The sequence below is a fragment of the Gorilla gorilla genome, chromosome 4, assembly GCF_029281585.2.
Source record: "Gorilla gorilla gorilla isolate KB3781 chromosome 4, NHGRI_mGorGor1-v2.1_pri, whole genome shotgun sequence".
Lineage (NCBI taxonomy): Eukaryota > Metazoa > Chordata > Mammalia > Primates > Hominidae > Gorilla > Gorilla gorilla.
This window is the reverse complement of record NC_073228.2, coordinates 155,214,239-155,241,551: the sequence shown is the minus strand read 5'-3', so window position 1 is coordinate 155,241,551 and position 27,313 is coordinate 155,214,239. Positions and strand designations below refer to the sequence as shown.

The window sequence follows — 27,313 nt, the reverse complement described above, 5'->3', positions numbered from 1 at the left end:
AATAAATGGTGCTGGGAAAACTGGCTAGCCATATGTAGAAAGCTGAAACTGGATCCCTTCCTTACACCTTATACAAAAATTAATTCAAGATGGGCTAAAGACTTAAATGTTAGACATAAAACCATAAAAACCCTAGAAGAAAACCTAGGCAATACCATTCAGGACAGAGGCATGGCTAAGGACTTCATGTCTAAAACACCAAAAGCAATGGCAACAAAAGCCAAAATTGACAAATGGGATCTGATTAAACTAAAGAGCTTCTGCACAGCAAAAGAAACTACCGTCAGAGTGATCAGGCAACCTACAGAATGGGAGAAAATTTTTGCAATCTACTCATCTGACAAAGCGCTAATATCCAGAATCTACAAAGAACTCAAACAAATTTACAAGAAAAAAACAAACAACCCCATCAACAAATGGGTGAAGGATATGAACAGACACTTCTCAAAAGAAGGCATTTCTGCAGCCAACAGACACATGAAAAAATGCTCATCATCACTGGCCATCAGAGAAATGCAAATCAAAACCACAATGAGATACCATCTCACATCAGTTAGAATGGCGATCATTAAAAAGTCAGGAAACAACAGGTGCTGGAGAGGATGTGGAGAAATAGAAACACTTTTACACTGTTGGCGGGACTGTAAACTAGTTCAGCCATTGTGGAAGACAGTGTGGCAATTCCTCAAGGATCTAGAACTAGAAATACCATTTGATCCAGCCATCCCATTACTGGGTATATACCCAAAGGATTATAAATCATGCTGCTATAAAGACACATGCACACATATGTTTATTGCGGCACTATTCACAATAGCAAAGACTTGGAACCAACCCAAGTGTCCATCAATGACAGACCGGATTAAGAAATTGTGGCACATATACACCATGGAATACTATGCAGCCATAATAAAGGATGAGTTCATGTCCTTTGTAGGGACATGGATGAAGCTGGAAACCATTATTCTCAGCAAACTATTGCAAGGACAAAAAACCAAACACCGCAGGTTCTCACTCAATGGTGGGAATTGAACAATAAGAACACTTGGACACAGGAAGGGGAACATCACACACCGGGGTGTTGTGGGGTGGGGGGAGGGGGGAGGGATAGCATTAGGAGATATACCTAATGCAAATGACGAGTTAATGGGTGCAGCACACCAACATCGCACATGTATACATACGTAACAAACCTGCACATTGTGCACATGTACCCTAGAACTTAAATAATAAAAAAAAAAATTAAAAGAAAAAGAAACTCAAAAGGAGGATTAATTATTACCAGGGGACAGGAGGCATTATAGGAGCCTCAGGAACTTGAACAATAAACAGAAATATCACAGATTACAAAGGGAGGGAAAGAGCCTTCTTAGCAGAGGGAACAGCACATGGAAAGTCATGAAGTTTGAAGGTGTATTGCATGCTTCAGACATTCTCTGGAATGGTTACAACATCAGGCACAGGAAGGTGGAGACAGAGGGAGGAACAATACTCTCAGCATTGTAACCAGGCCAGACAGTTAGAACCACCGGACCTGAAATACTACGGACTTTGAATCCCAGGCTCAAGTTTGTAACTCTTTCCTGTAGGCAATGAGATATGATTAAAGGCTTTTTAAGTATTGGAGTAACATGGCACTAATGTTTCCTCTGCCTTATGTCCCTTAAAAGCAGTGGGTTTTTTTTTTCTATTTTTGATAAAAATTAGTTCCAAGTGGTTAGTGTTTTATGATTGTAGACTTTCAGAGACCATCAGATCCAGCCCCTACCTTCTAGCAGGTAAAGAGTATATCCGCATTTTATAGATGAGGCATATAAAGTTCAGGGAAGTAAAGTGACCTAAATACTTAGGGGTAGAGGCCGAGTTATTTCAGGTCCCCTAAATTTCAATTTAGTAGTTTTTCCAGCATAAACATCACACACTCTCTGATCTCACGTGAATTCAATTAGGAAAGTGTTGACGAAAAGAGTCAAACTCTGTAAAATATTTGAAGAGATTTATTCTGAGCCAAATACTAGTGACCATGGCCCATGACACAACCCACAAGAGACGCTGAGGACATGTGTCCAAAGTGGTTCAGCCACAACTAGGTTTTATACATTTTCTGGGTTAAGACTGTGGAGACCAAAGTTCTTTGTTTTTTTTTTTTTCTTTTGAGATGGAGTTTTACTCTTGTTGCCCAGGCTGGAGTGCAATGTTGCCATCTAGGCTTACCACAAGCTCCACCTCCCAGATTCAAGCAATTCTCCTGCCTCAGCCTCCCGAGTAGCTGGGATTACTGGCATGCGCCAACACGCCTGGCTAATTTTGTATTTTTAGTAGAGAGGGGGTTTTTCCATGTGGGACCGTCTGGTCTTGAATTCCCGACCTCAGGTGATCCGCCCACCTCGGCCTCCCACAGTCCTTGGATTACAGCCATGAGCCACCGCCAAGACCAAGGTTCTTATCATGCAGATGAAGCCTCCTCCAGGTAGCAAGCTTCAGAGAGAATAGATTGTAAATGTTTCTTATCAGACTTAAAAAGAGGCCAGACTTAGTTGAATCTCTCCTGGATCTGAAGAAAAAGGCCTGGAAAGGGAAGGGGGTTCTCTATAGAATGTAGACTTTTTTCCCCTGCAAGAAACAACTTTGCAGGGCTATTTCAAGATATGGCAAATAAAATATATTTGGGGTTACAATATTTTGATCTCCTTGTCTGTTATGTGATGTCATGCCAGTGTCAGGTCCAAAAGCAAGCCACATTATATAAGGTTAAATAAAACCCTTCTAGTGAGACTTTATGCTCTGTAGGGCATGGCTTCCCAGGTCCCTTAGATAGGAATTTGCGCAAGAGAAGAAAAAAGGTAAGAGTTTAGTTCTCAAAAAGACAAAGAGTCCTTAAAGGGCAGACAAGCTGGGCATGGTGGCACATGCCTGTATTCCCAGCTACTTGGGAGGTTGAGGTGGGAGGATCACTTGAGCCCAAGAGTTCAAGGCTACAGAGAGCTAGGATTGTGCCACTACACTCCAGCCCTGGGAATAGAGTGAAATCCTGTCTCAATAAATAAATAAATAGCGCAGGCAGTTTCACCCACCACCCCACTCATTGAAGAGATGTCTGTGAAGGAGTTGAGATGCAGAACATGAATCCACCATCTTCTCTGTAGGTCTTGGCACCTTCATGCCCTTCATAGAGAGTGAGACTCTTGCCACTTGAGTGAGACTCCAGTGTCTAAAGACATGTTTGCAATTGTTTCTACTAGATAGCCTCTTGGCACCTTGCTATGTTCTCTAGCAATTAGGGGGTTATTGGAAGCAATTTTAACTATTCCCAATTTCTGCCTCATGCTCTGGCCTGAATGATCTCCCGACTAACCCCCATGGGTCCTCCAGAGCCTGCTGGTGTCTGTGCGTGGATCTTTCCTGATCCCCTCTGCCTTGCGCAGGTTGTACCAGTCTGTTGAGCTCCTCTACTTGGGTGGCATCTGCCTTACCTACCCCCTGCAGTTCTATGTCTCTGCCAAGATCATTGTGCCCATCACTGTTTCCTGGGTGTGCAAGTGCTGAACCCTCATGGTAGACTTGGGCATTGGCTCTGCCATGCTTTGTAAGACATGTGAGTAAAAGGCGGAAAGATTTGCTTCTTTTCTGTCCCTCCACCAGGCCCCAGGAGTTTACAGGAGTTGGGCCACCAGGACCTCCCTAGAGCAAGTGCAACATTCCAGGCTTAGTAAATGTTTGTGGAATTAAGCTGAACCTAAGAGAGGCACATCGGTTAGGTTCTTTGGAGGCAAACAACAGAATATAACTCTGGACAACTTAAATTAAAACAAATGGATCTGAAGATGCCTCACAGAGTCAAGGGAAAGCTAAAGAAGCAGACATTGAGAAAGACAGGGACCGGGCAGAGCCTGAGACTGAAGTCAGTGGGACTGTGCCTCTGGGATGAATTTCCGCCAATTGTTTTCTGTTTTTGAGTGCAATGCTCAAGACGCAAATTCTATGGAGAGAGTGTCCAATTGCACAAGCCCATCTGTTGGGCAAGGAAAGTCATGGCTTTTTGATTGACAGTGCCACCAAGACACCCATGCAGTGAGAGGGATGGTATCTCAAAGCAAAAATGGGTTCTACACCAAGAATGGGGAATTGAGGAGTGTTAAAAGCAACAGATGTCCACACAAGTGGACATCACATGACAGAAGTCACCAGGTAAGGGTAACTGTGAAAAACAGGATGGATATGACATTAACCAAGTTAGAGAAATGGTCAGAGTTATTATCTTCAAATACTAAAAGTAGTTAAAGCTCTGGATCAGGAGGAAACTAAGTTCAAATTAAAGTTTGTATCTCTCAAACCTCTCACTCAGTAGTGCTTATTCCAACCTCAGAGTATAAGCCATTCCACACTTGCCATTTATAGACATGAAGCCAGCTTGGTGAACAGCCAGTAGGGGACCCTGAAGATCCGACAACAAAATATAAAGCCAAAAAGATACAGAAGGGGCCAGGTGCGGTGGCTCATGCCTGTAATCCCAGCACTTTGGGAGGCCGAGGCAGGTGGATCACGAGGTCAGGAGTTTGAGACCAGCCTGGCCAACATAGTGAAACCACCATCTCTACTAAAAATACAAAAAAAAAAAAGTTAGCGGGACGTGGTGGCGGGCGCCTATAATCACAGCCACTCGGCAGGGTGAGGCAGGAGAATCACTTGAACCTGGGAGGTGGAGGTTGCAGTGGGCTGGGATCGCGCCATTGCACTCCAGCCCGGGAGACAGTGCAAGACTCTGCCTCAAAAAAAAAAAAAAAAAAGATACAGAAGGAAACCTCTATTCTTAAAAGGTTTCATATTAGAACCTGAACACCCATAAACTTCCTAGAATTGTGTGCAAAAATGGTATGTAAAGGTAGTTGTTGCTCTTTGTTTGGTTTGGTTTTTGTCTCTTTTTTTTATTGTTTTGTTTTATTGTTTTTTTTAATTGGGTGTTGCCCTAAGATTCCCTAGTTCTCCCCATTTTGGCAAAAGGGGCTGTGAAAGGTTTTGAACCTCTGCCAACAAAGAGCTGCCCTCTCAGATGGTCTCAGTCAGAATCTGCTTCCTCAGAGCTACCTGGCCCCATCCTGGCCACTATTACTACCAGAGACAAGGATGAAAATGTAAATCATTTCTCAATTTGGAAAATGAGAATTTGTAGGAAGCCCTCTAAGGCATTTCCAGTTTGGATGGCGATTCTGGGTTTTTTCCCCTTGGAAATTCCTAGGAGCCCCACAGTCTGCTCAAAGATCAAGGTTTAAAAATGTGACTTTCTCTCCCTGCCTGCCATGGCCAGGTGGGAAGAGTAAGTGAGTGACTGAGCAGGGCCCATGCCCAGGAAACAGCACATGGCTTAGTCTAAAGTTACCCATCTCCAACTGGAGAGGGTCCATGCTGGGTCATTTCCAAGTCTCAAAGAAGCCAGGAATTCTGGTTTTGTGTATGTCTGTGCAACTTTTCCAGTTTTTAAATAGTGGCAGCTAATTCAAAAAGTGTGGTACTCAGGTGGCCAATTTGCAACCAGGACCTAGATTTTATTCCCAAGGTATTTATGAAGGCCTTTAAGCACCCTCCTGCCCCTCTTTCTCTCTGTCTCTCTCTCTCTCTCACACACACACACACACTCTCTCTCTCTCTCTCCCATACCCACACACACACGCATACACACCTCACTTAAAATAAGATTGCCTAATAAAACAAGTTTCTTTCTGCATCTTTTTGACTTTATATTTTGTTACTGGAAGATCTTCAGGGTCCCCTACTGGCTGTTCAGCAAAATGGCTTCATGTCTGTAAATGGTGAGCGTGGAATGGCTTATACTGTGAGGTTGGAATAAGCACTAATGAGCAAGAGGTTTGAGGGTTGCATATTTTAAGCTCAACATAACAAAGAGCTTTTTTATACTGGGTGAGAAGAGTATAGTGAGTGCCCGATCTCCGAAGGTATTTAAGCAGAGGCAGGACAACCACTTTCCAAGAGAGGAATAGTTTTGCTATATAACCTATGAGAAGCTCCTTCCAAGTCTGAGATTCTCTTCCTTGGTTTTCTTTATAAGTGAAAATCAAAAATGAGTGATTAAATTACTGAATCTGAAGGATGATGCTTTTGAGCTATTGTCTGATGCATTGTAAACTGCAGATTATAGAAGGCATGAAACATATATGTTTGCCTTGAAAATATTCACTCTAGATGTGTAAACTGCTAGCTCTCATTTGTTTTAAATATACAACCCATAGATTTCTCTTCCGGCATTGTTTCTTCCTGGCTCACGCCTAATATGTAAGAAGTGTTTTGGAGGCACCCTGAGTCAGACCTCTCAGGCAAGTAACTAATAATTCATGGAGCACAGATAAGGAGACTGAAAGTGCCTCTAGAGCCAACGCCCGGAAAGGAGAGGATACATGTTGGATCTCCCAGAAAGTTAGTTTCAGAGCAAGGACTAGAACACAGGTCTCCTGATGCCCAATCCAGGGTGCAACATGTTATGCAGCTCATACTAGGAGATTTTTTTTTTTTTTGGAAGATACAAACATTTTAGAGAGAATAATTTGAAGAATTTCAGAAATGAAGACATTTACCTTCATGGCATAGGGTTCTTTTTTTTGGTCACAAAACACTATGATTTTATTAGCAACCACATATGTACCATTTTCCACTACATTTTACAATGGACTTGTTTCACAGGGAAGGTGAACTAATTCTAATGAAATACCAATAACGTATCTTAAACAAGTAACATGTTGCTGAAAAAAATTTAAGTTAAAGGCTGGATGCGGTGGCTCACGCCTGTAATCTCAGCACCTTGGGAGGCCGAGGCGGGCAGATCACCTGAGGTCAGGAGTTTGAGACCAGCCTGGCCAACATGGTGAAACCCCGTCTCTACTAATAATATAAACATTAGCCAGGCGTGATGCCAGGTGCCTGTAATTCCAGCTACTTGGAAGGCTGAGGCAGGAGAATTGCTTGAACCTGGGAGGTGGAGGTTGCAGTGAGCCAAGATGGTGCCACTGCACTCCAGTCTGGGCGACAGAGCGAGTCTCTGTCTCCAAAAAAAAAAAAAAAAAAAAAAAAAATTTAAGTTAAAATGCACTACATTATGTAGTGCAGAAAAAAAGTGCAGCTGGCAATTTAAGACATGATAACAATGCTGAATCAGTAGTGTTTGGAGTGATATATTTTGCCCATCTTTGGCCAATCCTAGAGTAGTACTCATCACAAGCTGTATGACAAATGTGAACACCATAAGCTGTATGATAAATGTGAACGAATGAGGCTAAAATACTGAAGACCAAATAGAACCATTCTAGAGTCAGTTTCACAATGAAATACTCCACCCCCAGCCTGGAAACAGTGATCTGCTGTAGTTGCTATCCTGCTGTGGCACCTATCCCTGCTGCAGTATTTATTACCAGATCAGGTGTCCTCCAGCCAGCCAGCCTCCAGGACAAGCGGTGCCCAGTGAGTCACAACCCAAAGAGGAACAGCTGCAGGTCACCGATTTGTATTCTTGTACATACTCAACTTGGGTGGCAAGGATTTGCTCATTTAACTTGAATATATTTACTTCTAAAAAGACTGTGGGCCGGGTGCGGTGGCTCACTCCTGTAATCACAGCACTTTGGGAGGCCGAGGTGGGTGGATCACGAGGTCAGGAGATTGAGACCATCCTGGCTTTAATGCCGTTTTCAGATATCCCCATTCCTAGTTTTAGAGGCAGCCATGGAATATATAGTCTCCTCTGGCCTTGGGGTCAGGAAGAAAGGGAAATCTATTCACAAAAGGAATTTAAATTCTGGCCTTGGCCTCTCAAACATGCTTCAAGTGAAAGATGGCTCAACTAACAGGTTCCTCCAGGCAAAATTATTCTGGGACCAATGACTCACTCATGTTGTCACTCACGGCCATAAAGAGAATGGTTAAAGCAACCCAGGTTTTCTGAGAATCAGATTTGGCGCAATGAGTTGGGGTACTACGTGCCACAATTGATTTCTTTAACACAGGCTCAAGCACATGTGCCCACATGTACACTATGGTTACACACCAAGGCAGAACCTTCTTAACAAGAGAGTCTCCAGCACATCTTTCCAAGATGTTAAGTTGGTGGGGAAAACACACGTTGCACTCATTTGGCTGATGACCTAAGCAGGGTCTGGGAAAAATGCCTTTAACCCCATCTTTGATTCCTTGCTTCTATGCTAGAAGACTAACACATCTATCCCTACTGAGCAAGGAGCTTGCCTGGGGTCAGGGCATTCTCATCAAAAGGCATCTTTGATATTTTTGAGCTGGCGCATGGCCAGATCTACAGGGAGGCTGAACTTGAGGCTGCTGAGGCGACTGCAGGTTGAGGGCACTCTCAAAGCCTGTGTGTGCTATGTAGCTCCCAGGCTGGTAGTGAGTCTTGATGAGTGACCTGCACTTGCAGATGAGGTTCACCCAGGACATCAGACGCTGCTCATTCAGTGCCATGCACACCAAAGCCTTCAAATCAGAGTCTGCACTGTGCTTAAAAGGGTCATGCTCTGTCAGCACCATGTGGATGACTGTCAGTAGGCTCTCTTTGGGGGTTACATCAGTGCCTCCTGTAACAGGAAGGGCAAAGACTGGGAGAGCTCCCGGGCTGGGCATAAGCACTGCCATTTTTAGCATGGTAGCACTGTAACCCCCCAAGGGGTTCACCTTGCTGGCTGCCTAGACAGAGCAGATTCATCAAGACAAGGGAATTGCGACAGAGAAAGAGTAATTCACACAAAGCTGGCTTTGCGGGAGACCAGTTTTATTATTACTCAAATCAGTCTCCCCAGGCATTTGGGGGCAGAGTTTTTAAGGATAACATGGTGGGTAGGGGGCGGGGCCAGTGAGCCAGGAGTGCTGATTGGTCACGGTTGAAATCACAGGGAGTCAAAGCTGTCTTCTTGCATTGAGTCGGTTCCTGGGTGGGGGCCACAAGATCAGACGAGCCAGTTTATCAATCTGGGTGGTACCAGCTGATCCGTCAAGTGCAGGGCCCACAAAATATCGCAAGCACTGATCTTAGGAGCAGTTTATGGAGGGTCAGAATCTTGTAGCCTCCAGGTGCATGACTCTTAAACCATAATTTCTAATCCTGTGGCTAGTCTAGTCCCCAGATAAGGAGGTCTGCTTTGGGAAAGGGCTGTTACCATCTTTGTTTAAACTATAAACTACAAACTAAGTTTCTTCCATAGTTAGTTCAGCTTGTGCCCAGGAATGAACAAAGATAGCTTGGGGGTTAGAAGCAAGATGGAGTCAGTTAAATTAGATCTCTTTCACTGTCTCAGTCATAATTTTACAAAGGCGGTTTCAGTACTTTACAAAGAGCTCCCAGGGGTGCATGGGCTTAGGGGCTGAGGAGAAGGCTGGCAGCAAATGAGCAATAGGAGCCATGATGAGGCTCATTCCTGAGGAGGAGGCATATAGTCCATGGGCTAGCAGGTCCCTCACAGCCACCATCAGCTCCTTCCACACAGCCATGGCCAGCTCATCCTTGCCTGCCAGAGAGAGGTCCTGGAGGATGGCAGAGGTGGTGACATGGTCGTGTGGCTGCTGCCTCAAGGCTAGCTGCTTCACTCTGTCCACTGACACCTCCCGCCTCTTCAACAAGGGAGCATAGTCTGTCAGCCTGGCCCCTCTGTTATAGGGTTAGAGGGATCTGGCCTGTGGCACAACCAAATTAGCTAACAGCAAAGTCTGGAGCATTGCCAATGCTTGCGGCATCAGGTGCAGCCCCGTCCCTTGGACTTTCTTCACATCCCCTGCCTTTGTTTTGCTGTGTCCTAGAGGCAGTGGGTCTGCTGCTGCCAGTTCTGGTGGAACCATTTCCTGTCTTCCCAGAGGCCCTGCGCTCACAATGTCCACCACCTGTCTGCAAGGGGCTTCCCACTTCATCTTGGATGAGGTCGATGGACATCTAGAGGTCTCCGATCTGAGTTTTCAGTTGCTCAACCAACTAATCTTTGACTAGGGCTGGGTTGACGATGTGAGCCACTACTGCATCTACAAACTGACGAAGCTCTTCAGTGGACAGGGAACTGATGTCCTCATTCAGACGCATGTCCAGTTTCTTTATTAACTTGTCTAGGATCACCCACTGTCTTTCCAACACACGAACTGCCGCAGGGCATCATAACTGCTCTTGGATAGGCACATGTTTCCAAGTCATCTAGCTAGGTCTTGAGCTGCAGTATCCGTTCTTTCTGCTTCTTCCTTTGGGTTTCCAGACGCTCTTGTTTTTCCTGCTCACTCTGGTCCTCGCCCCACAACTGTGGCCAGTCTCCTGGCAGCTAATTTGTATGTTTTTGGTAGACAGGGGTTTTACCACGTTGGCCAAGCTGGTCTCGAACTCCGGACCTCAGGTGATCCGCCCGCCTCAGCCTCCCACCTAGGGTTCTTTTTAACATTTCCTTATTATCCTTTTAATGTCAATAGGAGCTAGAGTGATGTCCTATTTTTCATTTCTGATATTGGTAATCTGTGTCTTCTTGTCTTTTCTTTCTTGAACAGTCTGGTAGATTTTATTGATCTTTTCAAACAAATAATTTTCTGGTTTATTAATTTTCCTGTATTGTTTTTACACTGTTTTCAATTTTGTGCATTTTTTCTTCTTTTTCTCCCCTTCTCCTTGCTTTAATTTTTTTTTCTAGTTGCTTGACATCAGAGTTTAGATTATCGATTAGAGACCTATTTTCTTTTCTAATATAAGCACTTAATGCTATAATATTTCTTGTATGCCTGCATTAATATAGTTGCTAGCCACATTGAGCACTTGAAATGTGACTAATCTGAATTGAGATGTGCCATAAGTATAAAATAAATATTAGATTTTAAAACTGTAATACAAAAAATGTAAAATATTTTAATAGTTTTTATATTGTTACACATTGAAAGTGTAATATTTGGGGTATATTGTGTTAAGTTAAATATAATGTTAAAATTTACCCCAGAGAGGGCAAGCTGGTCCCTGTGGCCACAATTAAAGTGAAGAGAGCCGGGCACGGTGGCTCATGCCTGTAATCCCAGCACTTTGGGAGGCTGAGGCGGGCAGATCACCAAGGTCAGGAGTTCGAGACCAGACTGACCAAAATGGCAAAACCCCATCTCTACTAAAAATACAAAATTAGCTGGGTGTGGTGGCGTATGCCTGTAATCCCAGCTACTTGGGAGGCTGAGGCAGGAGAATCGCTTGAACCCGGGAGGTGGAGGTTGCAGTGAGCCAAGATCGTGCCATTGCACTGCAGCCTGGGCAACAAGAGCAAAACTCTGTCTCAAATAAATAAATCAATAAATAAGAAAACCTATAAATTTCAATTAAAGCAGGAAAAAAACATCGCCTACTTGGCTCATAAAATGGTATCCAGGCAGTGAGGCAGCAGGAGGGCCAATGTTAGGCTGGCTCAGCAAGAGACAACACAAAGATGGAGCCAGAGAATGGTCTGAGTCTGCAAATTCTGCCACCATTGAGGAGACTATAGGCTTGGGCCTGGGCTTCTCTCCCCATTCTCAGCTTTCCTGACCCTGTGCAAGCACCTCCCCACCTGGGAGAAACTTCCACGGCTTGGGCTTTGCCAACTCTGACCCAATTTTGATTATTTATTGTGTAATTTATTATTGTTCCTGTGAAAAGGCTACACATCTCTCTTCTTCCGAGAGATACGGGTGTCCGTCCATTGGCTCCACGGTCCAGCCTGCTGGGTGAGTGCAGCATGGACCTCCCCCTTCTGGCCCTCAGGCCCAGGTGGCTGTGTGCCAGCCAAGTGACAGTGGCTGCTCATGGCAGTGGCAGGGGGTGGGTAGAGGTGGCAGGTGGCCCAGCAACCTCCTTTTCCTCAACTCCTCCAACCACCACCCACCTCTCACCCTCCCCGGTGTCAAGCGTTTCTATCTGTGGTTGGTGGTGGCAGTAATGGCAGATGGTGGCTGTGGTGCTGGTGGCAGCTACTATGAGAGATGATGAATTCCTCCTTCATGATGAACCAGGCCAGCCTGGAAGATGGTCACCATGACCTCTTCTGCCTGGCTGACTTGACAGGGATTAAATGGAAAAGATATGTATGGCAAGGCCCAACTTCTGCCCCTATTATGTTTCCCACGACTCAAGGTGACCCTAATTTGAACAGCTTTAATCGCTGCCTTAAGACAGATATAGCTGGTGTTTGGCAGCAAGATCAAATACCTAGAAGAAGAGAATTGTCAATATTTTGGTGGGGCAAAGACCCCAATTTTGCTGACCTTATTTACCAGGATTTAACAGACGAGGAGGATGGAGTATGGGAGAAAAGACTTTACTCTGAATGCCATACTCTGCTTTTCAAAGCAGTTCACAGTCTGTTGGGATGGTGTTTAATGAACCAGAACTTTGTATGTATTGGCAAGTGGTTTGTACAGTCTCATGAAGAAGATTAAAAACCTATAAATAAAAGTGAATGATTGTCCTGCTCTTTCACCTTTTTCTTGCATGGAGACATCAATGTTTGTACCAATGTGGAAATTAGCCAACATCAACCTGTATACCTTCTTAGTGAAGCTCACATCACCCTTGCTCAACAGCTTAATAGCCCATTTCAAGTTATCTTAAGCCAATTTTGACTAAATAAAGACCCCACTTAAAAGATAGAGATTACGGGATTGAGCTTTAAAATGAACCAACAGTATGCCACTTATAAAAAACTCACTTTACTGGTAAAGACACTTAGAGACTGAAGATTAAAAGATGGAAAAAGATATTCTACATGAACAGAAACCAAAAGTGAGCAGGAGTAGCTATACTTGTATCAGATAAAATAGATATTAAATCAAAAATAGTTAAAAAAGAAGAAAATAATTACATAATGGTAAAGAGATCAATTCAAGAAAAGTATATCGCAATTTAAATATATATGCATCCAACACTGGAGCACCCAGATTTATAAAACAAGTATTACTAGACCTAAATAAAGAGACAGCAATACAATAATAGTGGGGGACTTCAATACCCCACTCATAGCATTAGACAGATCACTGAGACAGAAAATCAACAAAGAAACACTAGACTCAAATTGGACTCTAGGCCAAATAGACCAAATAATATTTGCAGAACATTCTACCCAACAATTGCAGAGTATACATTCTTCTTATCAGCACATGGAATATTCTCCAAGACATATTGTATGTTAGTCCACAAATCAGTCTCAATAAATTTTTAAAAACTGAAACCCTATCAAGTGTCTTCTCAGACCACAGGGAAACAAAACTAGAAATCAATACCATGAGGAACTTTCAAAACTATCCAAATACATGAAAATTAAACAATATGTCCCTTAACGATCTTTGGGTCCATGATGAAATTAAGATGGAAATTTAAAATTTTTTTGGCCGGGTGCGGTGGCTCATGCCTGTAATCCCAGCACTTTGGGAAGCCGAGGCAGGTGGATCACCTGAGGTCAGGAGTTCGAGACCAGCCTGACCAATATGATGAAACCCCATCTTTACTAAAAATACAAAAATTAGCCAGGTGTAGTGGCATGTGCCTGTAATCCCAGCTACTCAGGAGGCTGAGACAGGAGAATCACATGAACCTGGGAGGCAGAGGTTGCAGTGAGCCAAGATCATGCCATTGCACTCCAGCCTGGGCAACAAGAGTGAAACTCCATCTCAAAAAAAAAAATTTTTGAAATGAATGAAAATGGATATACAACATAATTCTGAGATATATAAAAAAAGTAGTGCTAAGAGGGACGTTTATAGAGTTAAATGCCTACATCAAAACAAAATAGAAAGATCACCAATTAACAACTTATTATCACACCTCTGGGAACTAGAAAAACAAGAACAAACCCAACCCAAAGCTAACAAATGAAAAGAAATAATAAAGATTAGAGCAGAACTAAATGAAATTGAAAACAAAAAAAGATAAAAAAGATCAACAAAACAAAAAGTTGGTTCTTTGAAAAGATAAGCAAAATTGACAAACTTCTAGCTAGACTATTTATTGATTTATCTAATCAATAACTGTGATTTATCACATAAACAGAATTAACGACAAAAACAATATGATTATCTTAATAGATGAAGAAAAATAATTTTATAAAATCCAGCATTCCCTCATGATAAAAACCCTCAACAGAACAGGCAAAGAAGGAACATACCTCAAAACAACAAGGGCCGTATACAACAAACCCATGGCCAATACCATACTGAACAGGGAAAAGTTTAAAGCAATCTCCCTAAGAACTGGAGTAAGACAAGAATGCCCACTCTCACCATTCCTATTCAACATGGTACTGGAAGTCCTTGCCAGAGCAATCAGGCAAGAAAAAGAAATAAAGGCATACAACTGGGAAAGGGAAGTTAAAGTACCTCTGTTTGATGATTATATGATCTATGTCTAGAAAAACCTAAAAATTCCTCCAAAAACAAAAAACTCTTAGGTTTGATTAATGAATTCAGCAAAGTTTTAGGATACAAAATCAATATACAAAAATCAGTAGCATTTCTATATGCCAATAACAATCAAGCTGAGAACCAAATCAAGAAGGCAATCCCATTTACAGTAGCTACAAAAAATAAAATACCTAGGAATATATTTAACCAAGGAGGTGAAAGATCTCTACAAGGAACACTAGAAAACACAGTCGTTAAAATGACTATACTGCCCAAAGTGATCTACAGATTCAATGCAATCCCTATTAAAATTCCATGCTCATTCTTCACAGAATCAGAAAAAAAAACCTTAAAATTTATATGGAACCCCTCCCCCAAAAAGCCCAAATAGCCAAAGCATCCAAAGCAAAAAGAATAGAGCTGAAGGCACCACATTACCTGACCTCAAATTATACCACAAGGCTATAGTAACCAAAATAGCATGACACTGGTATAGAAATAAACACAAAGACCAATGGAACAGAAAAAAGAACCTAGAAATAGAGCCACATGTCTATAGCCAAATGATTTTTGACAAAGTTGACAAAAACATACACTGGAAAAAGGATACCCTTTTTAATAAATGATGCTGATAAAATTGGATTGCCATATTCGGAGGAATAAAACTGGACCCCCTATCTCTCACCATATACAAAAATCAACTCAAGTTGGATTAGAGACTTAAACATAAGACCTGAAACTATTAAAATGCTAGAAGAAAACCCAGGGAAAACACTTCTGGACATTAGACTAGGCGAAGAATTCATGACTAAGACCTCAAAAGTACAGGCAACAAAAACAAAAATAGACAAATGGGACTTAATTAAGCTAAAAAGCTGCTGCACAGCAAAATAATAATTAACAAAGTGAACAGACAATCTGCAAGATAGGAGAAAATATTTGCAAACTATGCATCCAACAGGGGACTGATATCCAGAATTTACAAGGAATTGAAACAACTCAAAAAAAAAAACCCCAACATTAATAACTCCATTAGAAAGTTGCCAAATGACATATGTAGACATTTTTTAATATGAAAAAATGTTCAACATCACTAATCATCAGAGAAATGCAAATTAAAACCACAATGAAATATCACGTTACACCAGTCAGAATGGCTATTATTAAGAAATCAAAATATAACAGATGTTGGCAAGGAGCAGAATAAAAGGAATGCTAATACATTGTTGTATTTGCATTAGAGAATGTAAATTACTACAGCCTCTATGAAAAAGTATGGAGATTTCTCAAAAAAACTAAAAATAGAACAATCATTTGATCCATCCACTACTGGCTATCTACCCAGAAGAAAAGAAATTATTTTATGAAAAATATACCTGCACTAGTATGTTTACTGCAGTGCTATTCACAATAGCAAATATACAGAATCAACCTAAGTGCCTGTCAATGGATGAACAGATAAACAAAATGTGATATATATATACACACACACATACACATACACATTGAAAGGTTCTTGTATCGGTTCGAACCCCAAGAGCGCACCAACAGACAACACGAGGTGGTGTGGAGCAACATGCTGTTTTAATGAGCTCCTGGGTGCAGGCGGCCTGAGGCCTAAAATGGCATCAGCCCCAAGTGAGGACAGGACAGGGGTTTCATAGTCCTCTGTAAACAGGAAGTGTCCCAGTCTGACAGGACTGGTACATAGTACCCAGACGGCCTCTTTCTCGATCTTCAGGGGTACGTGTCTTCTGGCCAGGGTAGGTGTCTTCCGGCCAGGGTAGGTGTCCTCCAGCCAGCTCTCTTCCTGCTTCTGCTATCTTGCTGACGCACGCTGCTGGTGCAAGTGGCCTTGCGCCTTGGACTAGGCCTGAGAAGGAAGGAGTTATTCATCCCTTCAAGTTTTCAGGCCCCGGGGAGAATCTTTCACGCATACATACACACCAGCCCATAGGCCATAGTTTGCTTGTCTGTGCTTTAATCAAAACTCTTTTAGAGCAATTTAAAATAAAGAAGAACAGGCTGAGCACAGTGGCTTATACCTGTAATCTCAGTGCTTTGAGAGGCCCAGGGAGGAGGATTGCTTGAACCCAGGAGTTTGAGGTTGCAGTGAGCTATGACTGTGCCACTACTCTCCAGCCTGAGTAACAGAGCAAGACCCTGTCTCTAAAACAATTTTTTAAAAAATTAAAAATAAGGAAAAACTATCTTTTATACTTTAACCATCTCCAAAGATTGTCATTTCTTTTTATAGATGTAAGTTTCTGTCTGGAATAATATTTCTTCTTCCTGAAGAATTTAACTTTTATAGAACAGATCTGCCAGTAATTATCTTAGTTTTCATTTGTTTTTTTAAAAAAAGGCTTTACTTCTCCTTCATTTTTGCAAGATATTTTCTCTGGGTTGACAATGTTTTTGTGTAAACACTGACAAGCTATCACTTCAATGTCTTCTGATTTGCATAATTTCTGATAACTTTAATTCTTATATCTGTTTCTCTGTGTCTAAATGTCTTTTTCCCTTGGCTGCTTTCAAGGTTTTCTCTTTATTTTTTATTTACATCAGTTTGAATATGATGTGTCTAGGCAGGTGTGTGTGTGTGTGTATTGTGTTGGTCCTTATCCTCTTTATTTTGGTATTTTTCTCTGCACTTTTTTTTAGACGAGGTCTCATGATGTTGCCTGTGCTGGCCTCGAACTCCTGAACTCAAAACATCCTCTTGCCTTAGCCTCCAAAGTAGCTGGGACTACAGGCATACACCACTGCACTCGGCTCTGAACTTTTTGATCTATAGTTTTATGTCTTTTATTATTTTTTGAAAATTTTTGGCCATTATTTCTTTATTTATTTTATATTTTTCAATAGAGATGGGGGAGTCTCACTATGTCGCCCAGGCTGGTCTTGAACTTCTGAACTCAAGTGATCCTCTTACCTCATCTTCTCAAAGTCAAATATTTCTTTTGCCACATTCTGTCTTCTTCATCTGGGATTCTAATTACTCATATGTTAAACAGTTTGACATTGTCCCACAGCTCTTGGATGTTCTAGTTTTTTCACTCTTTTTTTCTGTTTATATTTCAGTTTGGATAATTTTTATTGACCTATCATCAAGTTCACAGATTATTTCCTTGTCTTTATTGAGTCCACTGATAACTTTATCAAAAGAATTCTTAGTGGTGGCTCATGCCTGTAATCCCAGCACTTTGGGAGGCCAAGGTAGAAGGACTGCTTGGGGCCAGGAGTTCAAGATAAGCCTGGGCAACACAGCAGGACCCCATCTCTAAAAATATATATATATGAAAATAGATGGGCGTGGTGACATGCACCTGAAGTCCTAGCTACTTAGGAGGCTAAGGCGGGAGGATCAGTTGAGCCCAGGAGTTCCAGGACGCAGTGCATTATAATTGTGCCACTGTACTCTAGCCTAGGGAACAAAGTGAGACCCTGTTTCTAAAAAAAAAAAAAAATTTTAATGAATTATTTGTCTCTGTTACTATTTTTTTATTACTCACATTTCCATTTCACTCTTTTGTATGATTTCCATCTCTCTGATGAATTTTCCATTTGTTCACACATGTTGTCCAAATTAATTTTAGAAATACCATGAAGTATCAAAAATAGTCATGTCCCTCAATTCCCAGCATGCTGGGAAGGTGGGAAGCCTTCTTGGGTTTGATTCTGTCTTGAGAGTATAGCCTTTTGTAGAGAAAGACCAGGACAACAACTGAGAGACTCTGTGCTAGAGTCCCAGAATCTCAGAATTCTAGAAGCTTGTAGTTTTGGAATCACGGAAACTAGGGTTCCAAAAAATATTTCATAAGATTTTAGAGTTGAATTTTAGAGGTTGAACATTGCCAGAGATGGGAGTTCACCAAACTCACAAGGCAGCTAAGGCCAAAGGGAAGCTGTCTTCCTTCGGGTAGAATAATGTTGTTAATGTGCTATTAAAAGAAGGCCAGTTCCCATCCAGAGTGTAACAGTCACAACAAAAGCAGAACCTCCCTCCCCTTTCCCTGTCTCCCGCTCCCATATACACCAGAGTGAGATAGCCCCAAACCTGAAAAAGAAAAACCAAGGAAGATCAGTACACATTTATCCCCTTTAACATGTTTGTAATGCTATTAGGTAGAAAGTTTTAGTTTCTTCCAAAACGAAAAAGGAAAATATTTTTTTAAAAAACTAAAAACTAAAAGAAGAGTTTTTTTAAAAAAATCCTATTCACTAGCCTTGTTACACATCCTTTTTCTAAAATTTGCTTTTCCAAATTTCTGTTGATAGTGGGAGTTGATAACAAGATAGAATATTAGAAATTCTTTTAACTTCACTAAGTCTCAATGACTTCATCTCTGAAGTAGAATAAATTTCTGTCCTGTCTCCCTATTAAGCTTTAACATATTATAATGTGACATCAAAAAAAGCTAATGAGATATCATTAGTGAGAAAGGTAGGTAGTAGGACAATATTACAGGGCAAGGTTGTTTGTAAAAGTGAATATGTGTGTGTCTAGGGCTAGGGGGATAATAGTTGATCTCTGGCTGGTAGAATTATGTATATGTTTGTTTTCCATTTGCTTGTGTACATTTTCTCATTTTTTACAATGAATATAGTTTATAGAAAATTAAAGTACATAAGAACTCCAAAGTTCTATACAAATACAAGAAATGATTGTCAGTGGTCCATGCAAGGTCTCTAGCTGAATTTATTTATTTATCTTCCTCTTGTATTTATGCCGGTCATTCTCAATGTCCCTCCTCCACCCCGGAGGACATTTTTCAATGTCTGGAGACACTTTTTGATTGTTACATAAGGGAGGTGTGCTACTGACGTCTAGTAAGTACAGGCCAGGGATGCTGCTAAACGTTCTACAATGCACAGAATGATAACTCCACTTAGAAGCAATTTATTTTATTATTATTATTATTTTGAGACAGAGCCTCTGATGCCCAATCTGGAGTGTAGTACTGCGATCTTGGCTCACTGCAACCTCCGTCTCCCGGGTCCGAGTGATTCTCCTGCCTCAGCCTCCCAAGTAGCTGGGATTACAGGCGCCTGCCATCATGCCCGGCTAATTTTTGTATTTTTAGTAGAGATGGGGTTTCACCATGTTGGCCAGGCTGGTCTCAAACTCCTGACCTCAACAGATCTGCCCGCCTCAGCTTCCCAAAGTGCTGGGATTACAGGCGTGAGCTGCCGCGCCCAGCCTAGAAGCAATTTAAATCAGATAGTGGTCACAAGCAAGTTGATATTGAGTAAGAAAGTACAGATTTGATATTACAATTTAATGAAAAAATCTTATAAAATACTGAATTTGTTTCCAATATTCTGCTGTTACAAACAATGCTGCAAAGAATATTATTGTATACACATTCTTAGGAAATGTGGGAAGGTTTCTTCAAGGTGGATATGAGGAAGTGGAGTATCTGGGCCAAAGGGCATTTCCATCCTTAGTTTTAGTAGTAACTGTAAACCTAACAACATGAATGGAGCCTAACAAAAAAAAAAAAAAAAAGGGAAGAAACAGAATGAAATTCTAATGTGGTATCATTTATATTCATTAAGCATATACAACAACAACACAATAATATGCAGCATCGCATGAGTACCTATGAGATAATATACACTAAATACATCTGTGGTGGGATGACCATATACTGGCTTGGCCCAGACTCTTGGGGAAAAGCTGTCTGCCTCAGATATAATCTGCTTCCAATACATAATGGTTTTTATTTTTAGTTAACTTCAGTTTTAAATTTCCAGTGAGTTCAGAGAACATTTAGGAACAAAGGCCTTTTTAAAATGAGAAATAAGGCCAGGCATAGTGGCTCACGCCTGTAATCCCAACACTTGGGGAGGCCGAGGTGGGCAGATCACTTGAGGTCAGGAGTTCGAGACCAGCCTGGCCAGCATGGGAAAACCCCAACCCCATCTGTACTGAAAATATAAAAATTAGTCGGTCATGGTGATACACACCTGTAGTCCCTACTACTCCAGAGGCTGAGGCATGAGAATGGCTTGAATCTGGGAGGCGGAGGTTGCAGTGAGCTGAGATCGCACCACTGCACTCCAGCCTGGGTGACAGAGGGAGACTGTGTCTCAAAAAATAAAATAAAAATAAAATGAGAAATACGCCAGGCACAGTGGCTTACGCCTGTAATCCCAACACTTTGGTAGGCTGAGGTGAGAGGATGGCTTGAGGCCAGGAGTTCCAGACCAACCTGGGCAATATAGCGAGACTCTGTATCTACAAATATATTTTAAAATTAGCCAGTCATAGTGGTGTGTGCCTGCCTGTAGGTCCAGCTCTTCAAGAGGCTGAAGCAGGAGGATCACTTGAGCCCAAGAGTTTGAAGTTGCAGTGAGCTGTGAACGTACCACTGTGCTCCAGCCTGAGGGAGTTCAGTCTGGGGTGGGAACAGGTTTAGTTTTTAATTGTTGCATTTGACAGTTCATTACATGACCAGCTTGAATTTGAAGATCTAATGCACGAGTTCCTTTCTTCTCAGCTGCCCTTTCAGGGGTGTGTTAGAGGGATTTTTGGACAGATTAAGCAAGTCAGAGGTTTTCACAGTAGCCCAACTGAGTTGATTTCACTTTACTATCATGTTCTTCTTCCAGTCCACTGATAACAGTTGAATTACAAGGGAGGTTGTGTAATTTATTTTGCCAAAGCCAGCGTATTGCCTTAAAATTTTCTGTAGTCTATAATGAATTTGTAGACTGGGTCATCTGGTTCTTAGGTGCATTTTTGTATTTTGTTTTTCCAGTCAATAGTTTTTAAGAAAACTTCAGGGATTTGTTTATGGAGATCTTTGCCAATTTTTGAACATCAGTAAGATCAGTCGCTCTTCTCTTAGATAAATCATTTAAAGGGTTATACTAGTCAGCTTTTTCCATCCACGTGTTAGCATGTCCTTCACCAGCAAGCGTGCATATCAGCTGGTAAAGGTTGAAATAGCCAGGCTGGTAGGTTTTGGTAACCAAGTTGAATTATTTAGCAAAGGCATTTAGATTTTCTAAGGGGCCAGGGAAGTCCTTTGTTGCAGCCCTGGGTTCTGCCTTTGTTCAAGGGGACTAAGTTACTGAAGAGGTCCTTGAGAGTCCTTCATTAGATTTAACCTTAAATGTGGCATGGATAGGACAAGTCATTAGTCACACTCTTAGGATGGGAACTCCCCATGATTGATCACCAAAACAAAGATTCTTTGCAACCAGGGTCACCAGAAAAAAGGAGAAATCCATTGTAAAAGCTGGCAACAGAGGACAACCAAAAAAAGGCCTGAACCTCAGCTAGGGTAAGAAGGTGGTTCAGGACACAAAAAGACTTATCCAGTGAAGTTTGGGGTCATTCAGAGTCAATAAAATGCAGGGAGTTCCCACAGATACTTTTTCTTGGGTATATGGTGGCACAGGAGATCAGGAGGGAGTCACTTTGCATCCCACTTCTGACACCATGTAATGTCAACTAAGAAATAAAACTAACACTACAGAGTGGCAAACAAAAGAAAACACATTTTAATTAGGGTCTTAGGAATTGCAATTCAAGAGACACAGATCTAGCAAAGCAGCTAAATTATGTTCCATCTAGGCAAGGTTAAGCAGAGGCTTATAAGGGCCATAGTAAGTTTACACATCAGGAAGGTTTTAGCACAGTTTATGATTGATGATGGCAGGTTATCAGCGTAGGATGTCTCTAGTCAATGATCCATCCAGTTTTGGCACACTTTGTGATTGATTATGGCAGGTTATTGGTGTAGGATGTCTTTAGTCAATGATCAATCCAGTTCAGTGTAGCTGAACTCTCCAGGAGGTTGGTGATCAGGTTCAATATAAACAGCTCAAATCAAATGCAGGTGGTTGTATAATTTGGCCTAGTTAAACAGGTTGAATTCCATCTGGATGTGTACATAACTGGGGTCCAACGCCTCCTACCCTCCTGCATCCTTTTTAGAAAGGACACATGTTGGATTTTTCTTTTAACACCCTGCCAAAAGATTCTGTCCCCATAGAGAGTTATTAGCAAGACAAGGAGATTCCCCTCAGTGCCCCTATGAAATGTTTTCAAATGTTCTACTGTTATGGGAAGTCAGGGACCCTGAACGGAGGGTCCAGATGAAGCTGCAGCAGAGGAACATAAATTGGGACAACTTCATCTTATTATGGACATTTTTCAGTTCTCAAATAATACTTTTATAATTTTTTATGCCTGTCTTTAATAAACTCTTAATCCTGTTATCTTTGTAAGCTGAGGATGTACGTCACCTCAGGACCACTGTGATAATTGTGTTAACTGTACAAATTCATTGTGAAACATGTGTGTTTGAACAATATGAAATCAGTGCACCTTGAAAAAGAACAGAATAATAGTGATTTTTATGGAACAAGGGAACACAACCATAAGGTCTGACTGCCTGCAGGGTCAGGCAAAAACAGCCATATTTTTCTTCTTGCACAGAGCCTATAAACAGAGGTGCAAGTAGGAAACATATCGCTAAATTCTTTTCCTAGCAAGGAATATTAATATTAATACCCTGGGAAAAGAATGCATTCCTGGGGGGAGGTCTATAAATGGCCGCTCTGGGAATGTTTGTCTTGTGCAGTTGAGATAAGGACTGAGATAAGCCCTGGTCTCCCGCAGAACCCTCAGGCTTACTAGGTTTGGGAAAACGCAGCCCTGGTAAATTTGTGGTAAGACCAGTTCTCTGCTCTCAGACCCCGTTTTCTGTTGTTTAAGATGTTTATCAAGACAATACGTGCACCGCTGAACACAGACCCTTATCAGTGGTTCTGCTTTTGCCCTTTGCCCTGTGATCTTTGTTGGACCCTTATCAGTGGTTCTGCTTTTGCCCTTTGTCCTGTTCCCTCAGAAGCATGTGAACTTTGTTAGACCCTTATTAGTGGTTCTGCTTTTTGCACTTTGAAGCATGTGATCTTTGTACCTACTCCTTGTTCTTACACCCCCTCCCCTTTTGAAACCCTTAATAAAAACTTGCTGGTCTGAGACTTAGGTGGGCATCATGGTCTTACCGATATGTGATGTCACCCCTGGTAGCCCAGCTGTAAAATTCCTCTCTTTGTACTGTCTCTCTTTATTTCTCAGCCAGCTGACACTTATGGAAAATAGAAATAACCTACATTGAGATACTGGGGGCGGGTTCCCCCAATATTCTGCCATGCTAGAATTTTAATTGTAAGTGTGTTCCCCTCTGGGGCAAGTGGAAACCAGGTTATCTTCTTCCACTGCAGGTTCCCTGGCCATCCTCATCCCCCATCTGGGCATGGCACTTACCCAGATGAGCTTGGTGAGCAGCAGCACCCTGCCCCTCATCATCCTGTGCCTCCTGGAGATGACTACCTACTACTCAGAGTGCATGAGCTCCCTCATCATCACCAAGGACACCCTGATCAGCATCCTGGGCTTTGTGGGATTTTTGGTGGGGACCTTCCAGGCCCTCCATGAGCTGATCCAGCCTCAAGACCTCTCCTCTTTCCAAACTCCACTGGCACCTTGAAACAGTGACCAATTTTCAACTCAACATTTCCCGCTTCACTTCCTAAACTGACATTCTAGCCTTGTTTGAACAAAGATCCTTCTTTAATTGCTAATGTGTATATTTATATGGGGCCACCACAGTGTTGGGTGGAGAGTACAGGAGTGGGGTCAGAGGATCTGAGTTCTATTCCTGAGCTCTATCATTTACCCCCATCAGATCTGAGTGGGCCACTTCCCCTTGGGAGCCTCAACTTCACAAATTCAGTTAAGTTCAGCCTCACCCACCTCAGAATGTTGTCAGGAATGTCAGGAAGAGTATGTGCACACACACATTTTTAAAAGCTAAGGTGCTCTACAAATGTTGGTGATTTTCATTATTTTACCGTTTTCTCCTATGATGACCAGAAGAGGCATGAACAGGGTCCCCTTTTCTCCAAACCAGGCTGGACTACCTCTTGTCCCAATGTCTTGGGAGCTGAGAAAATATTGATGTGTGATCCAGGAGACCTGGTACCACCAGCAGGCACCACCAATGGAGGCACACTGTGGGCCAGGCAATGTACAAAATGCATCCCATACGTTATGCCACTAAATCATCTGCAGAACCCTGTAAGGTAGATGGTGTCTTCTCCATTTCACAGAAAAGGACATCTAGGTTCCAAGAAGTTAGGGAACTAGTGCTAACTCATACAGTTAGTAAGAGGTGGAGCCAGATGTAAACGCTGGCCGATTTAGTACTAAACCCCTTGTTCATAACCACTAAACCCTGTCCCTGTCTCAGCTGCCTGATTTTAGACAAGTGACTATTCCTCTCTGAGCCTCAGTTTCCCTAGCTGTAAAATGAGAGGGTGGACTAGATGACCTCTGAGGACACTTTCTAAACCATCTTTGCTCTCCCTACTTCAGAAGCTTGTTACCAAGAGTTTGGTTTCCCTGCTGATTGGTGGGGCCAATTGTGACTTTGTCTCCAGCCTCTGTTGCCCCCTGAACTGGCCACTTTCCCTGAGCCTGTCAAATAGGACAGGAATTTTGATGTGTTTGCAATTACTGGGCACCTTAACCAGGTGAAGATGCTGTATGAGCATTAACATCGCATCTATATGCCACAGGCAACATCTTGATTCAATAGGAACAGCACTGAGCAGAGGTTTATAGAAAACTAGATTTTAGTTCCAGGACTACTTCTAGCTAGCTGGAGAGAGTGGACCTCCAGTAATGTCCCATCATTGCCTTCTTATCATCTTTCTCTTTCTTCTGGAAACAGTGCCCTGATTTTGCCTTGGACAACCACCCTTTCTCCACTCCCTAAGTTGTTTTAGAGAAGCAGACTCTACCCCAACTCCAGGAAGTGAGCACATGACCTGGGTTTGGCGAGTAAGTACATTCAATCCTCCTGTCCATAGTGCTTTGTTCTGAGATGGCCATATAATCAAGGGTTCATGAGCCCTTGGACTTTAATCAGTGATATCAGGAAGAGGGTAATCTTAATGCTAGGGTTAATAAACCCGGATGAACTAACCTGGAACTGAAGTAAACATGTTCCCAGACTGCACAGCAGAAGCATATATCAAGCAGGAGAAAATTATGCCAAGAGATGGAAGAAAAGCCTGTTGGTGTCCTTGGAGCTCCTGCTTCCACTGGTGCCTGATGCAGGTTTCACCTTGTGCTTTCCAGTTACATGGGTCAGTTCCTTTTTGCTTAAGCCACATTCAGTTGGGTTTCCAACATTTGCAACTGAAAGAACTCTGACTAAATCTCTCAGTGACCTTGAGCAAGTTCATTTACTCCTTTTAGGATTAGTTGCCTAATCTGAAGTGAGAGTGTTGAAACTCTAAGATCCTTAATAGTACCAGTATTCTATAATTTAATAGTATAATTAAAATGGGATCTCACTAGAATTACTATGATCAAAGAGGCAGACAATACCAAGATTTGATGAGTATGTAGAGAAACTGGAACCCTCATGCACTGATGATGAAAATCTAAAATGGGACAATCACTTTGAAAAGCAGTTTGGCAGTTTCTCAAAAAGGGAAACATATACAGTTGACCCTTGAACAACATGGGTTTGAACTGTGAAGGTCTATGTATGGATTTTTTTAAATAAGTATATTGGAATTTTTGGAGATTTATGGCCATCTTAAAACTTGCAGATGAACCATGTAGCCTAGAAACATTAAAAAATTAAGAAAAGCTAGGTAGGTCATGAGTGCATAAAATATATACAGATATTAGGGTATTTTATCATTCGTTGCCATAAAACACACACAAATCTATTATAAAAGTTAAAATTTATCAAAACTAGCACACACAAGTACTTACAGACCATACACAGTGCCATTCACAGTCAAGAGAAATGTAAACATAAAGATGCAGTATTAAATCATAACTGCATAAAATTAACTATAGTACATACTATACTGTTGTAATAATTTTGTGGATACCTCCTGTTGCCATTGTGGTGAGCTCAAGTGTTGCTAGTATCAGCTTATAATACCATGTGACACTAATCATCTCTGCATGAGTAGTTCAGTAGTTCATCTCTCCAGTAAATTGTATGTTACAGTAAAAGTGATCTCTTGTGGTTCTAGTGTATTTTTCACTGTGTTTGGTGCAATCCCATAAATCTTGAATAACACCATGGGATCCATACAAAGTGCCACTAGTGATGCTGGAAGTGCTCCCAAGAAGCAAATAAAATCATGACATTCCAAGAAAAAGTTGAATTGTTTAATATATACTATAGATTAAGGTCTGCAGCTCTGCTTGCCTGCTAACTCAAGATAAATAAATCCAGCGTAAGGACTACTGTAAAAAAAGAAAATGATAAGCTCTGGGGATGATCTGATTCCAAAATGGTGGTGTTGAAGCAAGCTGGCTTCAGTTTCCCCTACAGAAAACCAAAAACAAATATAGAGCACCAAGAGTATCATCAGCGATATCCCAGAACTCAAATATGAGGATTTAACAACTCCCAGGGCCACAGAGAAGTGAAAAGCCATCAAGCAGACAGTAAGAGAATCAGATTTCCATATTCATGGCAACCCTCCTTCCAATCTGCCCAGCACCAAGTGTTTGAAAACTCAGACAAAGGAGATGTCAAATCAGAGTGGTTGTTCAGCAGCACCACGCTGTAGGACATACATTCCACAATTCCCCTGGGCATGAACTCCTAGCCAGCCTTCCCACACTGCGTGGCTATCCCCTTTGGGACCTCTTCCATCTGGGACAGGCAGCCAAGGCAAACCTGGGCTTAATGTGTCACCCAGTGCCAAAACACAGGTAGTGACCTAGTAGGGAAAAAATTCAACAGGTAAATAACAAAGAATCTCTAAGCAAACATAACGAATAAAAACTAAAACAAAGACAGAGAAGACTGAAATAAATAATCGTTCCATACAAAGACATAGGTGTACATCCACAAGAAATAATAGT

At 41.8% G+C, this 27,313-nt stretch overlaps 1 protein-coding gene and 1 pseudogene across 1 annotated transcript in view; one reads left to right on the top strand and one right to left on the bottom strand.

Moving 5' to 3' along the window:
• Positions 1 to 26,590, top strand: part of LOC129533393 (proton-coupled amino acid transporter 1-like) — a 48,181-nt gene extending 21,591 nt beyond the window's left edge. Inside the window, exon 2 of the mRNA XM_055386249.2 lies at positions 23,632 to 26,590. Coding sequence (XP_055242224.1) covers positions 23,632 to 23,897 — 266 coding nt within the window. The 3' untranslated portion in view covers positions 23,898 to 26,590. The remainder of the gene's footprint in view (positions 1 to 23,631) is intronic.
• On the bottom strand, positions 8,268 to 10,304 carry LOC101136494 (RUN domain-containing protein 1-like; annotated as a pseudogene).
• Positions 26,591 to 27,313: the final 723 nt, after the last annotated feature.